Below are 17,127 nucleotides of genomic sequence, written 5' to 3'. Positions count from 1 at the left end.
TTTTGACTCCTAAGGATGCAGAGTCTTAAAAAAAAATCTAACAAATTTGGAGAATCTTCTAAGGCAATTCCTTGAACCTTTTGCCTGCACAATCTAAGAGAGGTCAATCTATCTAACTCTTTATAGTAGCTCTGGGTTGCTTTTCACCATGAGTCATATATTTGCCCAATCAGTCAGTTTTGTCTCATACTTAGTCCATCAAAACTGTTAATTTCCCTTGAGCTCTTTCAGAGTACAACACACTTTCAGATTTTTTTTTACTGTGATTTTATCTGAGACCCAGCACACAGTGGTAGATAACTTTGAAGAGGAACAAAAATAATTTTGTTTTCTCTTTGCCTAGTAACTCAAAAGCAATCAGACTGGATACAGAATAACCATAAACACTTTTCCTTGTCCTTCTTCAGTGGTTTCATCTTGATGAAGGAAGAATCTGCATCCCAGTCTTTTGCAGCTTTTTACAGATTTTTTTCCAATATTAACTTGTATTTATTGCTATCCATCTCCTCTGTTCCTGCTGAAGAAAACCCTCTCATGTTGCTGGCATTATAGTTCACAGTAGAGATTATGTCTTCATTGTAATGCGCAACATTACTTTCACCACACATTAAGGCAAAATCTTTTAATTATTCCAATATATTTACTGTGTTCTCTCCTGTCTCAGCTTCAAGGCTATCAAAGATTCAAAATGTAACTTGTTGCTGTTTTCTGCTCAGTTCTCAGGTTAAGTGGGTTGTAAGAGCTTTGCAAAAAATAACATTCTGATTTGAGTTACTTTTCACAGTCCTATAAACTTGATTGCAACTACCAGTGCAGTGCAGCTGCAATCAAGTTACTTCTCCACCAAGTGGAAACACAGACAATCAGGCAGCCAACAGCTTGTTGAGAAGATAGAGATGTTGATTTCAGGATCTATTCGTTTTACATTGCATGCTTAAAATCGCAATGCATGAGGATCATTAAAATCCTCTTTCAGCATTTGATAGGTTTTCTACAGTTTGTACTGCTAGATATTAATTCGGAAATTCTTGGACACAATCACAGTGAAGTTAATAAAAACTGAACTTGCATGGACATTTATCTAATCACCATGTTTCCACAGTTAGGAGTACAGTATGTATTTAATGAGAAGATGTAAAGAGGAAAGAAGAAGATGAAAGACCAAGATATGTTAAAGGAACTAAGGCTCAGAGTTGTTAAACTGAGTTTTATCTGTTTTTATGGCAGCAGAGGATAATGCTCTAGAAGTACTTCTGCTTTACAGTCACAGCATAAACTTGTTAGATATTATTACTGCATCATTATTTCTCAGCAAGCATTTATTGTGTTTGTTCCACCTAATTGCAATGACACTTAAAGAATCATAAACATGTGAGCAAGAGCCTTTTTGCTGTAAATCACATTAACACACTGCGTCTATGAGCAACTTTTTCTGACTATATCCGGACGGCTTATTGCCAATATTAAACCCAGGAAAACACCTGACGTTTTTAGGCAGCGTGTCCTTTGTAGCTACATTTAGATGCCAATAAAAGATTCTAGACTGTATTCATGTTCTGCTTAGATAGAAAGCATAGATGTTTTCTCTGTCTTTTTCATGGGGGATGGGGTATATGAAGATCATTGCATCTTTTAATCAATATTACAACCTGGTATTTCCTAACAAACGTATGAAACAATATGTTGCAAAAAGGTTTTGTTCAACTTCCTTCCTAGCCCTCACGTTTGTACCTTGAGGATGACTCTGCGGCGGACCACCCTTGTGGTCACGTTCTCCTCCTCGTCAGCAACCCCTTCGACCTCACCCAGCTCATGGTCCAGCTGAGCGTGTATGTAACTGAGCACAGTGCGCACAGAGCCGCTGGCAATGTGGAGGACGTTCTGGCAGCTGATCACCAAGAAAGCCAGCAGCACAAAGCTGAAGAGGAGCTCGGTCACCAGGGCCCACATCGCCCCAGTTTAATGCCCAGCACACCGACACGGTCTGCACAAAGCGGCTTTAGGCAGGCAGCCTTCAGTTACTCCCTTTTCTCAAACTGTCCTCTCTGCTGTGAGAGAGAGCAACAGCTGCAGCTCTTTTCCCTCTTGACGCTGTTTTGGTGAAACTGGTGTCTCAGATCATTTTTGTCCTCCAGCAGCTGGGGCAGTGGGCCCTCCTGACCACGTCTCTTCCTTACTAGAACCCAGTCAAAGATCCAACCAAGAGCAGCTATGTGGAGCTTCTATTAACACCTCTCTGACTTTCAGCCCATGTGATCTGTGGGCTTTAAATACCTCCTCCTGCTCCTGTGCAGCTCCATGTGTTGTGGTAATACACCAGCTTTAACTTCAGTTATTTTCCCTTCCTTTCTTTGGGATTTAAACAGCCAATCAGGCAAAAACAACTAAGTTACTGACACAGTAATGCAGGTCCCAAATGAACCCAAATAGTTTCTTTAATGGTGTTCACCTAAACATGACATTTACCCCAGAAACATAGTAATTACACTTTGATATTTGTAGTCAAGCAATATCATAGTAAAGATTTGCCTTTGGTAGTGTTGTCTGTCTGTCATGGGTACAAAGTTAAGAGGTGGGAGCGACTTGGGGAGGGTCTCATGTAACACTAACGAGAGTCAAAGAATGCTTTCTATATTTGGACCTTCATACTGTGAGTGGCCATCTTTGGCTCTAGAGTGTGTGAGTTTGTGGAAGTGACTTTTGTGATCAGTGATCAGTGTCTTTATGATTAATTATTTTATTTTGAACCTAAACAATAAATATAAGAGTACTTGGGTTTGGATAATATTTGCATTGCCAGAGAAAGAAATTCAGATGAGGGAGTGAGATCATGACCAATCCCTGGAGTGAATATGATGAAGATATTCAAAAAGTAAAAATCAATAATTTAAAAATTTTCCTCAATAACGTTGAGTAGCAGCCATTACACTGCATTGATCATAACTATAATTTGGTTCTTCCAAAGCCAATTTGTGGAATTTCACCATGCTTGTTTGGAGGTAATTTAGTTGGTCATTGGCTGTGCAGTCATTTGGTAATGTACTAAAACATTTCACTTTTATAATTCCCACTGACTTTGAAGAATTATGACTGAATTTTAAAGAAAATGAAAGATCAACACACTCACCTGGCCTTTCAGGCGCACGTCATCCCAGGCTCTCAGTTCTGGAACCCTGTGTGGGAATCCCAGACCCTTCTCAAAAGGCTGGGTACCTCTGAAGTGGCCCCGTAAAATCTCAGAGTGCCCCATGTCCCTCACGGGTTGAAGCAAGGCCTCCTGGGACATTAGGGATGGGTCTACATCCACAGCATTACGTACAGATGAAATCATAGTCTCCATGGCCTGCCTGGGCTTAGACTGGGTGCCCACCCAAGCCTGTGTAGGGTCAGTGACAGGCATCCATCCTGAACCGGTCTGTTCCTGCAGGTAAGAAAGGAAAGAGCCTCCTCCACTTCCGTTGCCACCATTAGCTGACCTGAAAACAGAAGATAAGTGAGGACACTTAATGTCACAATAAGTTACAGTCCCTTTGCAGTCACTCACATCTGAATGGTTTGGCACTGGCATGCAATAAAACCAGGATTCAGATTTTTTTTATGAACATTTTACTCAAACCTAGATGCATACTGCGGCTTTACCAACCTGTCTCCATTCCGATCTGCAACACAGCTCAGACCAGGTGATTCACTCAACCGAGCATACACTCTTTGTTGTCCTGAAACAAGAGAATGTCCTTCTTCTGAGCCAGTTCCACCTAGTCGTCGTCCTCCTCCTTCAGCTCCATCACCACCCGTCGTACTCGTGACGGCTGATAACTCTGAGCTTGCCTCTGACCCCTGACCGTTGTTTAGCCCGTTGAGATTGATCCCTGCTATGGTTCCCCCAATGGAGGCTGGTGTGGTTGTGCTGAGAGAATCCACTCCCATCTCTGAGTCATCTTCTGGCAGCTCAATAGAACCACTCAGCACCACACCCCCTGCGCTGGCTGCACTGGCCTGGCTGGCCGGTCGGCCCAGACTTCCATACGGCAGCCCCAGCAGACCTTCTGAGTCATCCGCATTGCTGCATTCCAGCGAGGAGTCCTCCACAGGTACCAAGGAAGGGCTGTTGCCAGAGGGCCAAACCTGAACATCGGACATCTCCATTAGGGTGTCTTCTTCTGTGGTGGCAATTGGTGCACAGTCCAGGCTGGATACTTCCTGCCAGTAAGGCTCGGCACCCAACGGAGAGGGCAGGCTGTACTGCATTGAGGCCGGCGAATGGAGCTCCTCCTGCGCAAGCCCATAACCTGGAGCGAGACAGAGAGAGGCACGCTGACACCCGGCCCCCCCGCCTCGCTCTCTACCTCACCCCCACAGCACTGGGACCCTGGGAGGAGGTAAGTGCCCCAGCCCAGGAGCTGGGCATCTAGGGGAGGAGAAGAGGAGGCTGAAGGGACAAATGGGAGAGGAGTGGGAAAGAAAAGAGGGGGTATGGCCAAGATAACAGGAGCTGGAACAAAGGTGCAATTAGCTAAGAGAGCAAGGGCAGCTTTTAGAAGAAAGGTTGTCAAGCTCAATCAGCCAATGTTGACGGTGCGAGCAGTGGCAGTAACAGCAGCAGACACAGCCAATCGGACCAACTGACTGAGACCAAGGTTCGACCCCAGCCGTGGCTGGTGCTGCTCTGCTGGCTGCCACCTGCAGGGAGATGAGACGGATTACTGATCCCTGTCCAGCAGGGACGCAAACTCGCGTTCTGAAACACACATATCCGCCCACTCAGTGATACATGCATTCAAATTCTCTCAGGAACAGGCAAGTTGTTTTTTGTAGTCAGGCTGGAAAACATGCAATCAGCAGGCAATCCCATTTTCTCATCAGACATAACTTTACACACACATGTCCACTAGGGATGGATAGCTGTCAGTTTTCACAGCTATTACAACATTATTACCACTTAAGAAATTCAAAAATAGAAATCATTTATCACATTTTGAAACAAACCTAGGGACATATGACTGCTTACCAAACATAACAACAATGCAAGCAGGAAGATTTGTCAGCCTCTGATGAATCTTCTCAAATGAGGTTAGATTTTGAATTTTATTGAAGTACTGGGGCTTCCTCTTTTAAGGTGGTCTCTTTTTGTGCTAAACATGCTAAAAGGAAGTAAAAGTCCACCAAGTGATTTATCAGTGTACTGATGATTTGTGATGTCAGCTATTTGGCCATTTGACTAAGGTTACTTGCAACTTTTGATTTATCAGTTAAGTAAAGAGCTACTTGAATGTTTTTCAATGAGTCGGGATTGCACTTGATCATCTGTAGCTCAAAATCCCAAACTGCTCAAATCATTGTTAGATGATTGTGCATCACACATTCTACAAACCACAACTTAAGATTCATGAAACCCATCAGAAAAAACAAATTGACTTTGTAAAATGCATTCAAAAAATTTGAACACAATTATTTTCATTTGAAGAACCTACACCAGTAGTGTCTGACCCTCATAGATGTGGCACCAATTAGCCTGAATGCTAAGTAAGTTAACTTGATTGTTAATAGCGTTCTTTAAAAAAATTATTAGCTATGAGCAGGTTAGGAAGCCAGTTCGTCTTAAAGCAATTGCATACTGTCGTACTCTTGCTTTACCTCTTTCTATTATAATGTGTTATAACACTGTGAAAATAATATTTTTACTCAAAGTTATCATATTTAAAATCTCAAACCAACAGATTCCCAACATCATCACACAGTATTCTCTTTCTGACACAGGTGTTCATCTCCATGCATTCAAAATGCCGCTACATTGTTAGTATTGATGTAAAAACACCAAACAGGTTTGTAAACGCCGCATGGTTGCTGCCTAAAGCAATAGTTTAAATAGATTTTCCAAAATCAGCCAGTAAGACATGTCAATGTGATGTGGACTCAGGTCACTCCTACATAGTGCGTTTGAATTATCTTAATAAATGTTTTGTCCAATAAAGCTTGACATTGTAGTCACTAATTTACAGTAAAGAGGTTTTTTTTTTGTTTTTTTTTTTACATAAAATACATATAGCAGCCCAAGGAAGAGCAAATGACTCTTCCTTGGAAATTAGTTGAAGATTAATGTAATATTTTTGATGAAGTATTAGTGATAATATAATTTTAAATTGCATGATTTATTGCTGAAAATGAAACTAAGCATAGATAGAACCAAGTGAGGTGGTGCAGGCCATACTGTAAGGACAGAAAAAGTAAGACTGACTGTATCTGTACACGGCACAGTGAAGAACTCACTCTACAGAGCACAGGGTGTAACGGGAGTCATAGTCCACTGCAGGCTACTGCTGAGGCTGCACAAGATATCTGAGACAGGACTGACTGAGAGGCAAAAAGACCCCTTGTCCTACTTTCTCTTTTACCCTCCCAACTGCAGTCCAATTAAGTGTCACATACAGTATAATAAAACACTTTTTTCTTTGCTTTTGAAACATCTAATTATGCAACATAAGCTATCTGAATGTAGCAGGAGAGGATCTCAGATTAATACAAATGCAATTTAGATTTAAATGATTGGGTACATTGATCACTTCCGTTTCTAGCAGAGCTATAAATAAAGACTGGGACATTTCCATTATATTTGTAGATGTTTTGTAGCTAAATGTGAAATATCTGCACCTCCATCCTAAAGCAGAACTTAACACAGTGGCCTCCTCTCCTTCATTAAGTTTGGAAATTATCACCTTCCTTCATAGGCTGTGCATAAACAGTGAGATTTTCTCAAACATAATGTTTTGACTCCTGTGAATTCTCTCTCCAAATATAAAATACAAACACCCCAGTCAATGGAGCAAATTTAAACTTCAGAAAAACAAAACAAAGCTGAGATTCTCCAGTGGTCAAGTATATATCTGGGTTTAATTTTCTATATTCAGAGGGACTGAGCACCATTATTTAAAGAACGGATTGTAATACACTTGCATGCATACAGTCAGGCTGGAGAGAACAGGGAAGTCAGTAATACAATCCGCAGAGAAAGATTTCAATGTAGGCCAAGGACAAGATTACACTTCTAGATCTTCAGCTAAAACGGTCAACTGCTCTTTTCATGTTCTTTAATTGTCTATAAAATCATTAAATCTATCAAAAAATATGATTTAGAATGAATGAATAAAGATTTAAAAAATGGTTTTAATAATATCCCATTTTAAATTTAGCTGGAACCTACTGATCACAGGCAGCTTTTTGAAATCATGATCATACCTGATCATGTTGTCAATAATTACAACTGGCAGCATTTTGATGCTAAGATAAATATGTCCAATGTGGGAAACTGGGGAAAGCAAACATCTGGACCAGTTTTTATTTCACTAAGAGCCTGGGAGGATAAAAATAAAATTGAAAAACATATGTGTATGTACACATATGTAAACATATGTATATATTGTGCTTTCTGCCATAATTGTTACAAGTAATTAAAAACAGCTTTTATAAATTTAGGAAAATGACACATTTTGAAATTTGTACTACTACTAACTTCATATTCTCTCTGTTCTTCTGTATACAGTACCCCTTGACCTGGTGTTTAGTGTTTGTTTCCTAAACAAAATAGGTCATTGAAGGATCTATGACTGCTATTATCTTTGTGTAATTCCTTTTATTATGTCCCATAGAAGGTACTCTTGACTCATTGCATTCACTATCAAGTAAATTACTCTAATGTTCTCAGCTGGATTTCCTTGATTAGATAATTTTTAACCGAAAACGCTGAATTAATAATACATTAATTTTTTTTATTATTATAATTGGACGGAGAAGGTCTGTATGTAGCTGACATGAACTTAACTCGGCTTGTACTGTAATGAATTGTTATGAGATGAATCATGTCAGAAGTGAATTAACTCCTCTGTAATGCATATGAACAGAACTTGTTGTCTCGTAAAGAGCTTTTAGATCATCATTTTGTGCTTTAGACATAAACAGGGTCAACTGTATGTAATTGAATGAAACCTAGTGTGTGGGTTTCATAAAGAAGTTGTTTTACACACAATGTTAGAAAATTTTAAGGATTCCTCCCTTTTTTGGGTCAGTAGATGGAACATGTCGGAACTAGATTAACATGATTTACAACTTCTGATGCAAATACTTGGAGCAAACCTGTCTTTAAGATAAAATATCAGCTTTGTATTCGAAAGCTATGTTCATAACATTAGTATGTAAAACATAAAAATGCTCTTTATGTCAGCATCTGACACCAGATGTGTTCTGATGTTAGTTCTACCAAACCTTTGCTTGTCACTAAAGTAGATACTAATGATTTTTGGGGGGAAAATACAAAAATTAGTAAATGGGGAGGCGTTGTCTGAAACGTAAAAGTAAAGTATCAGAAGTGAAGGTTATAAAAAAAACAACATGTAAAGAAAAGTGACTCTTTTTGCCTGTTCACACATGGGCACACATGTACAAACAGCAGTAGTTTCTAAATTAAAGCACATAAAAACACTCACGCAGATACACCCCCACAGACTGATTTGATCGCTCACACTTAACAAAATACATATAGAGAAAGGAGGACTAACTGACAAATAGCATCAAAGAGATGAAAACAATTTACAATAAACTCAACACACAGAAAGCAATAATAACATTCATACAAGAACAAAGCGGACACAAGTCAAAGTTGACAAAAAAGGACTGCAGCCTTTTTACCCCCGCTATGACTGATTATTGAGGAGGAACAAAACAGGCTGCAGAGTCGTTCTCAGTATATATAGCATGCCATGCAAAGAAACGTCTTTTGGTCGAGCTGCTTCAATGCTGTGATCTCAGACAAGTTAGTGGTAGTGCTGCCCATCCTCCCAGTGCATCCATGCAAACACAGAGGGAGATGAGCAATGAACGTCTGGTGCACATGCAGTCATGCAGGAGGGTAAGGGAGAAAGGGCAGGGAAAAGAGGGGAAAGGACAGAGTGGGAGAGAAAAGAGAAAGGGAGCAAGAGAGAAAGAGGAGTATAAACAAGAGTGATGAACACAGACAGAAACAGTGTGACAAGAGCGGAAGAGAGAAAGAAAGAGAGAATCACCTCCCCCTCCCAGTGGGTGCTGAAAAAACAGTTTGTGTGAGGGATATTTATCACAGAGGGGACACTTATAAAGGTGGGGCTTTCGACAGGTAAAATAAGGGGAAAGTAAATGCACCAGTCGCAAAAAAAGAGAGAAAAAAAGCTTAAGATGTGGGTCAGAGGTCAACATGAGGTCGGCATGAGGTCAGAGTTTGGAGAGAAGTGAGGAGGAGGAAGAGTAGGGCGGCTAGGCTGCAGATGACATGTCCAGAGAAACACAGAGAGGACAAGATTCACAGGGAATGAAAACACGGCTCCCAAAAAGACATTCAGTGCACCAACATTAACCCTGGACAGACTCAAACTACTGAACATGCAACCACAGGCAGAAAGAATTTAGAGACAGAAAAAAAGCCTACAGAGTATGTTTTAGATGTGGAAAAGATCTGCAAAGACGCTTTGATTGAACAGAGGAAAATTCTTTATGGCATATTTAAAATACAGCTCTTTTTTATAAGCATTACTGATTTGAGCTGTGGCACTGGTATAGTTTGAGATGACTGATATGATTCTTACAATGCTTAAATAAATATGGAGCAGCCATTGTGTATCATTCTGTTGTATTATATGACTGAAACTTTTCCACATTTTGTCATATTACCACCATAAACTTAAATGTATTTCATTGGGATTTTATGCGTTTGACCAGCACAACGTAGTCATTATTGTGAAGTGGAAGGAAAATAACCCATGATTCAACGTGTGCCTTTGTATTCAGCCTCATTTGCTCTGATACTCCCAAATAAAATTCAGCACAACTAATTGCTGTTAAAATTCATCTTATTAGATCCATATGTGTGTAATTTTGCCGCAGCATAAATCCAGCTGTTCAGGTGTTTGTTAGAGAACATTGGAGAACAAACAGCATCATGTAGACCAAAGCACACAGCAGGCGGGTCCAGGAGAAAACTGTGGAAATGTTTATGGTAAATGGTAAATATAGTTCAGTAATAAGACAATGTGCCAAGCTCTGAAAATCTCACAGAACAGAGGTCAAGCAATTATATCCATACGTTTGGAGAACCAGTTAACAGGACAACTATTAGAAATGATGTTATTTAAGGAGGACAGAAAGTTGCTGTTGAAAGTAATTTATAACTTTACCACAATCAACATTGGGGACACAGCAAATATGTGGAGGAACATACTTTTGCTGAATGAAAAAGAAATGTAGCCATTTGACTTAACGTGAAAATCTCGGTGTGGCAGGAAATCATTAGTGTTGCTCTAACATACCCAAAAATACATCAGTGTTCTTGGTTGCAATATGCCAAAGTGCAAAAACGTTCAAGAATAATGACTCTGACATCAAGGTATTTTTACTTAACTTCAGACTGTAAACGTCTTTTGTTAAATCTTCTAGAGCTCAATGTCACTTTTTTGAAGAAAAAAAAAACATAAGGCTGCCTTTATTACCTCATTTCAGTACGTTAAAAGATGCCAGCAAGTCATAGTTTAGAAGTATCTGTAATACTATTTTTTTCACCTCTTTCACCATCATGCTCACATTGGGTTGCATAGTTACATCGCTGATTATTGCTCCATTTTTCATATGCAGGACTGGCTACCTCATTGTCTGCACTCTGGGACAAGGAGGAGCTCACATCAGCCCAGATGTGAAAATGAAATAAATCAGACACAGAGTATGCATGAATGAAGGAAACCACAAGGAAAAGGAGAAAATGGCTAATGCTAGTTATTTGAGGTTCTAGATGGATTTATCACGTATGAGTAGGTGTTACTAAAGCAATTGTCATGTTACATTAAAGTTCATTTACCAAGCTATTACTGTATGTAACAAAAATATGATTGTTTTGATGACCTGTCTAATAACTTTGATTGGAAGATATATTCTTAACTGTTTCATAGAGTTTTAAACTGAACTTAACCCTCCAGTGGTCTTAAGAGACAGGATCATTTAGACCTCACAAGTTTTTTATTTTGTACGCAGTCCTGCTGGGCTGCATGATCCCATTGTGAGCATTTACGAGATTCTTTTTTTAGTGTGGTTTTGGAAATTGACAGTCTGACCATGACCACTGCTGTCTGACCATGACATTTCCACACTCCTCCTGAGTGTTGCGCGAAGACTGCAACAGGTTTAAATAGAAGAGGACACGTTTTTAAAGCCTTTGTTAAACAATAAACTGAAAATCTAACACTTTACTAAAATTAAAGAAGAAAAATCATGCAATACTAATGCATCAATATGTCCCTATAGTAAATTAAAACTTGTTAAGGATAATAAGATAATAACAAAAAGCAGGGAAAGAAAACATTTATTTGTAAATTACAGGAAACATTTGATACTTAAATGGAGAAGGAGCTCTCCCGCCTTCAATCTTACTCATCTTATTTAGATATTTGAGACATATTTCAAATCTAAAGAAAGATTAAGGGAGAACAGAAATTGCCATTTTGATATGACAACACTGTCAGTAATACACCAGCATTCCAGAAAACCCTCTCAAAACAAGAAGGAAACGCCTAGTTGGAGTATAAATGACTAAGTTACCTCCTCAGTATTCAGTCAAGTTCTCCAGAGTCCTGCTAATGACCTGATTATTTTACTCAGGTGTGTTGAAGCAGACACATCTTAAACTTGCAGGATACCGGTGTAGACTAGGCAAGAGTACGACCTTAAGAATCAGCCAATCAGAAATCCTCCTCTGCAAGAATTGCAGAATGATACATGGAATGTCTTGGAATATCAGAAAAACAAAATTCAGATAGAAGGGATTAACTTAATATTTTGGGAAAGATGCTGTATATCAAGAAGAAAAGTTGAATGTGTCTAAATGCTGAAATTCAGCAAGCTCAAGAAAGCAGGAAGTATTTGGAGTTGAATGGGTAGGTTCATGCCACAAGTGTAAAGCGTTTCGATCATAATCTCCAGAACTTGTATTAACTGCATTTTTATTAGCAAAATGAATACATTTTATCTGTAAGATAAATAAGTAGATCACAGCTCCATCAAAAAACATTTTTCAATAATGTCAGTAACCTATAAGCATCCACCATTTAATCCTCATTCTAACAATGAGCCATACAGCTTAAAATTGATAAGCAAATGGCTTACAGGGGTGTAGGAGTGTCCTGAGTCCCACTGCATTTAGCAGAGGTAAAGTGTCCCCACAGTGGGAAACAAAAAAACATAAGAAGAACAGAGGAGATTCAAAAAGAATCAAATACCACTTGTCCTTCAAGGGTTTTTGGGGTAAAGAGGAAGAACAGATGTACTTAAAAGTACATAAATGCTTTTAAAATTATTAACAAAACATAGGATTTTGTTAAAGACAATAAGCCAAGAGTTTTCTGTCTATTTTTACAGAATTTCAATGTGTTTTCTTATGAAACTGGAGACTATCTGAACTGAAACACATATTTTGCTTCTTGTCCCACACACATACAATATATTAAAGTCTATTTGTGGATTTTTCTGTGAAACTTTACTCCAAATTCTTTCTGGAAATTCTGTATAATCTGGGATTTTTCTGTATTTGAGATGCTGTTGGCTGATGTTTGCAAAGCAGCCAATCTCACAGATACATTAATTTTCCTTGGCATCAATTGCCCGTACCCACAAGTGGAGAGAAAAGAGACACCATGGACGTTAGCTTCCAGTTCTGTGGAAGCACCAAAATAGTTTTCACGTAATAATGCATATTAAGGAATATGTGATTTCTGAATTATTGAAATAGGGAGCTAAAGGCGTATTTAGAGGTGGTCTCAAGTAGTCATGTTTAGCTATTTGCAGCCGTTTGTGGTTCCTCAGTGTTGTGAATTTTGGGGGTCCACTATAAACTCTCTATCAACTTCTAGAACTTAAACCTGATGCTTCTTTGGGTGTTTGTTAGGAAAATAGAGAAGTCAACAAAACTCTCAAACTTTCAGCACCACTGAATGAATATTAGAGGAGCAACTCTGGGTCAGGGCATACGGCGCAGTAGGACTGGGCTGCACTGTTGAACGTTGGCAGAAAACTTACCATTGGTCATACCAGGGGAGAGATGCTCTTTGTCGTTGTGTCGCCGTCTGTTCAGGTCACGGGAGCCTTGTCTCATAGGCTGGGGCGGGTGACCCTCCAACATGTTGATGATGTCCATACGGTCGATGTTCTTCAGGGCGGTGTATATACTCTCCACTGAATGGAAAACACACAAAGCCACACTAAAGAAGGCGAGGCAAACAAGTTCTCTTAATAGTGACTAAGAAAGGAAAGAAATGTCTGTCCATATCACCTAATCTTGATATCGATAGAAAATGAAACAGAAATCTGGAAAAAAGAAAAACTTACATAAATTTAATATTAATTGTGTATCAGCAAAACTTAACTCAAAGTCTCAAACTCCAGCAAGGACTGAGGGTTGGAAATTGACCAGGTCTCTGTGCCGAACTCTTCCTTAGCCAGTCATGTGTTTACATTTAGTGTTGATATGAATCATTGACACACTAAGAGAACCAACCTTGACCCATCTTAATTGCTAATTAGCAAAACAAAGTCCTTGTCCAAGATTCATGTTTTGTTTTTTTTCTCTTTTTTTTTTAAGACAGTGGTTTGTACTGACTTAAGATCTTCAACAATCTGTCTCTCTGCAGTTGTGGGCTCATTTCTTACCTTTCTTGTGGTCTATTGCATGGAGCTCCACGTGGTATTGTATGTTGTATTTCCTCCTATTTATATGTCCTATTTATTGTGTTACTGGTTTATATTACATTTAAAATCGCCCACATTTTGACTTAATTGCCAGTTACATTAAGTTATCGATTGTTAAAACATGCAAATCAATTTTTATCTTCAGTGTTATGTCTGAATTTTTGGTCTTTGTTTTATCTGCCCATTCTAAAAATAAATTACTGTGAAAATTACTTAATAGTCCAAGGGATCATCAGGCAGATACTGAGAGAAAGCAATGCAACATGTGGTTGCATTGCTTTCTCATATCTCATTGACTCACTTTTGGCCCTTTTGCCTTCACGAGTTGCCCACAAGTTGAGCAGCGCGGAGCTCTGTTCGAGGAGGGAGTTTGGATTCTCAACTCGAATCCTGTTGATATCATCTACACTCAGCTGTAGCTCACGTGCTAACTCTGTTCAGAAAAAGAGAAAACATAAATGATGATTTCTGAGTCGTGTTTGAGGCCAGTGTCCCACCGGTACACGGAGACCCTAAAGAGGAAGAATGATCTCTCTGTGTAACAATCAGAGAGGGAAACAATACAGAAGTTTGTATAGTTTGATACCAGGTTGTATCCTGTCAGCTGTGCCAGCCATGCTTGTTAGACATTAGATAAACACAGATGGTAAATGTAAAAAGCAGCTTCAGCATACACTCAGTGTTTACTCACCAGCCCAGCTCAGACCCAGTTGCTCTGCGATCACTGCCATCTTCAGCTCCGTTCTCTCCATTGCACTCATTGATGCTGCAGAAAACAGGACCAGAACCAAAAGGTCACATGAAACCACCATACTGAGTCCTCTTTTTAATATCACCAAGATATCAAACAAGTAAATGTAATAATTGATCCAGTAGTGCGTCTCTTACCCAAAGCGGGTTCATTTAGGGCGCTGTATCTTTCTCTCAAAGCCAAAGGGGTCAGAGTTCGTCTCCTATCTTCACTACCAATAATCTAAGTGGTAAGCAAAAACTATTAAAACCAAAACTCTGGAAAACTATTGTCATTAAGCATAGTTCAGCTCAAAATTACTCACACCCCTTCCAAGTGTAGATTTAAATCTTTAAGTAATCTTTTGTCTGACAGAAAGCAATAATTTACTCAGTCTCAAGTCTGATAGAAAATCTGTGCAGAGTGGTAAAAATTAAGGTGATGACCCTCAAAGGCTTGAAGCTCATCCCCAAAATAAATAATCAAAATACCAGTGGAAAACAGGTGGAAAGGTTTCATTCCTGTAATGCACGTAAAGATTTTTATGTGATTATTGTGAAGTATATAAACATGGTTAGATATGCTAATTTAAAAAAAATATATAAATAAGAATACCTATTCTTATAATAGATTCCTTGTAGATTCTTGTTAACTTTGGGGAAGCATCTGTTTAATTTCTTAGAAGAAACAATCTTTTGATTGGATGAAAAATACTTTTAAATCTAAATTTGCCTGGGGTATGGATAATTTTGGGTTGAAGAGTAGATTGTGTCTTGTTTGTTATCCACTAAATTATCACCTTGATACAAGGAGGCATAGTGATATTAAGGTTGCAGAGTACTTGTTGGCTGTCTTCATATTTAGTGGACTTCCGTAGGAAAGATAAAAATCCAGTAGGCTCCTTACTGCTGTCTCGTACCTGCACAGATAAAGGGTTTCAGCAGAGAAACACTAGAGATGATGTAGTAACAGTGGGTAGCAAAGCAGTTGATTCTTGTGTTGACTGTTTGGTTGCTAAAGGTTTATTTGAACCATTATTCTTCTGTGGTAGAGTGTTTACACATAATTTGGTGTAAAACTGATTTTGTAATAAATAAATATGGCAAATATGAAGGTTTTCAATGGCTGCAACTTTACTGATGTGACTAGTGCATGCAATAAGATATTGGCACTTAAATAGAATATTGTAAAAGTATTCATACCCCTTCTTGAGCTTTATATATTTTGTCATATCATTACCACAACTTAAACCCCCCAACTGTCTCCAGGTACAACGGCGTCTATGGAGACTGTTGTCCTATCAGCTCAATCTTCTACCTAAGCTGTGGGTCATAGCAGTTCCTCCAGAATCACCATGACCCTCTTGACTTTCCCTTTTCTTCAGCTGTAAGACTCTTTCTTGGTTGTTGTTGTGCTATACTTGCCATTTCCACTTTTGGATGTTGAACATTGCCGTGTGAGATCTTTAAAGTTGGCGACATTTTTATAATTTTACCCAGCTTTAAATTTTTCTATAGGTTTATCCTTGACCTGTATGGACTGTTGGTCTTCATGATGCTGTTTGTGAAATTACATGGAGGTGGAGACTGTTTGCAAATGAGGTGACTTCTGTATGCACTTGATTGCACTAAATTTTATTTGAGGAAAAAGAAACAAATATTCTTTGTTGCTTAATAATCCATCAAAAGAAGAGTTGCAACATGACAAGATGTTTAAGATATATGACATGAATATTTTTGCAATGCATAACGTAATTGTGACCTGACCTCCAATTTATGATGCTGTACTTTGCATCTTCAACTCATCCTAAAAAATAGCGTAAGTGCACCATTAAAAACCTGCAATCAATATGATAATCATGGCCATGATGAGTGGATGTGACCTTGCTACTGGCACCATGAAACTGCAGAAAATCAAATGACACCTTGACAGAGACTGGAAGCCTGTTGTCCCTGAAAGCCTGGAAACTAAAGCAGCGCGGCTGCTGTGTGGCCTTCCTCACTGGCACCAGATTTCCTGAACACTCCAGGTGAAGTGGCATTCCCTCCATCACCTGCAACACATTCGCTATGATTAATTATGTGTTTCTTAACGATGTCAACGAGGAATAAGTCTCAGGTGTCTGTCTTGTCCTTCCTAACATTTAACTGACCTCTATGTCTCGACTGCGGGCGACTTCGGTAAAGTTCTCATGCTGTTCCAGAGTTTTATCCATCTTATCGTCTGTCATGCAGTAGCATCGCAGACGGCCCTCGCGCAGCTCGTTCATCTTTGCAAACACTACAAACTTGGCCATGTAGGGTACAGCTGATAGCTCTTTATAGAGCAGGTTGGCAAAGGAGACGGCCTCAGCTGTCCGAGGACAGTCTGCCAGCCAGAACCTATCAGCAAACAATGACAAAGGACCACATTGTTGAACGCAAATCCAATAAGAAAAGTGGCTTCCAGGTATTTTACTTTCAAGAGGATGATGCTTTTCTGTGTTTATATTTGATAAAGTATCCAGCTGAACTTACCGTGCAGAAACATTAGTGGTAAAGCTGGCGCAGTCACTGGCATAGAGGAGCTTGGTGGTGCCAGTAATGTCTTCCCATTGGGCTGGGGCTGTTCCACCTGGCAGTCACACAGCGTGGGAAACAGGAAACTCA

At 39.3% G+C, this 17,127-nt stretch overlaps 1 protein-coding gene across 14 annotated transcripts in view; it reads right to left on the bottom strand.

The window, feature by feature from the left end:
* LOC102236976 (ankyrin-1-like) overlaps positions 1 to 17,127 on the bottom strand; it is a 100,496-nt gene that overhangs the window by 11,483 nt on the left and 71,886 nt on the right. For 10 of the 14 annotated variants that reach the window (XM_014468989.2, XM_023343549.1, XM_023343554.1 and 7 more), the window contains 10 exons: positions 16,996 to 17,092; positions 16,632 to 16,860; positions 16,404 to 16,532; positions 15,279 to 15,398; positions 14,638 to 14,722; positions 14,441 to 14,515; positions 14,051 to 14,182; positions 13,081 to 13,236; positions 3,644 to 4,289; positions 3,128 to 3,476 (listed from right to left, as the gene is read on the bottom strand). In XM_014468989.2, the coding sequence (XP_014324475.1) occupies positions 3,128 to 3,476; positions 3,644 to 4,289; positions 13,081 to 13,236; positions 14,051 to 14,182; positions 14,441 to 14,515; positions 14,638 to 14,722; positions 15,279 to 15,398; positions 16,404 to 16,532; positions 16,632 to 16,860; positions 16,996 to 17,092 (2,018 nt within the window). Of the gene's footprint in view, positions 1 to 1,731; positions 2,719 to 3,127; positions 3,477 to 3,643; positions 4,290 to 13,080; positions 13,237 to 14,050; positions 14,183 to 14,440; positions 14,516 to 14,637; positions 14,723 to 15,278; positions 15,399 to 16,403; positions 16,533 to 16,631; positions 16,861 to 16,995; positions 17,093 to 17,127 lie in introns of those variants that run through there. The other 4 variants (XM_023343559.1, XM_023343562.1, XM_023343560.1 and 1 more) reach the window with 3 other exon arrangements.

Source organism: Xiphophorus maculatus, chromosome 12, assembly GCF_002775205.1.
Source record: "Xiphophorus maculatus strain JP 163 A chromosome 12, X_maculatus-5.0-male, whole genome shotgun sequence".
NCBI classification, from domain to species: domain Eukaryota; kingdom Metazoa; phylum Chordata; class Actinopteri; order Cyprinodontiformes; family Poeciliidae; genus Xiphophorus; species Xiphophorus maculatus.
Note: the sequence above shows the minus strand (reverse complement) of the source record. Positions and strands in the feature narration are given on the sequence as shown.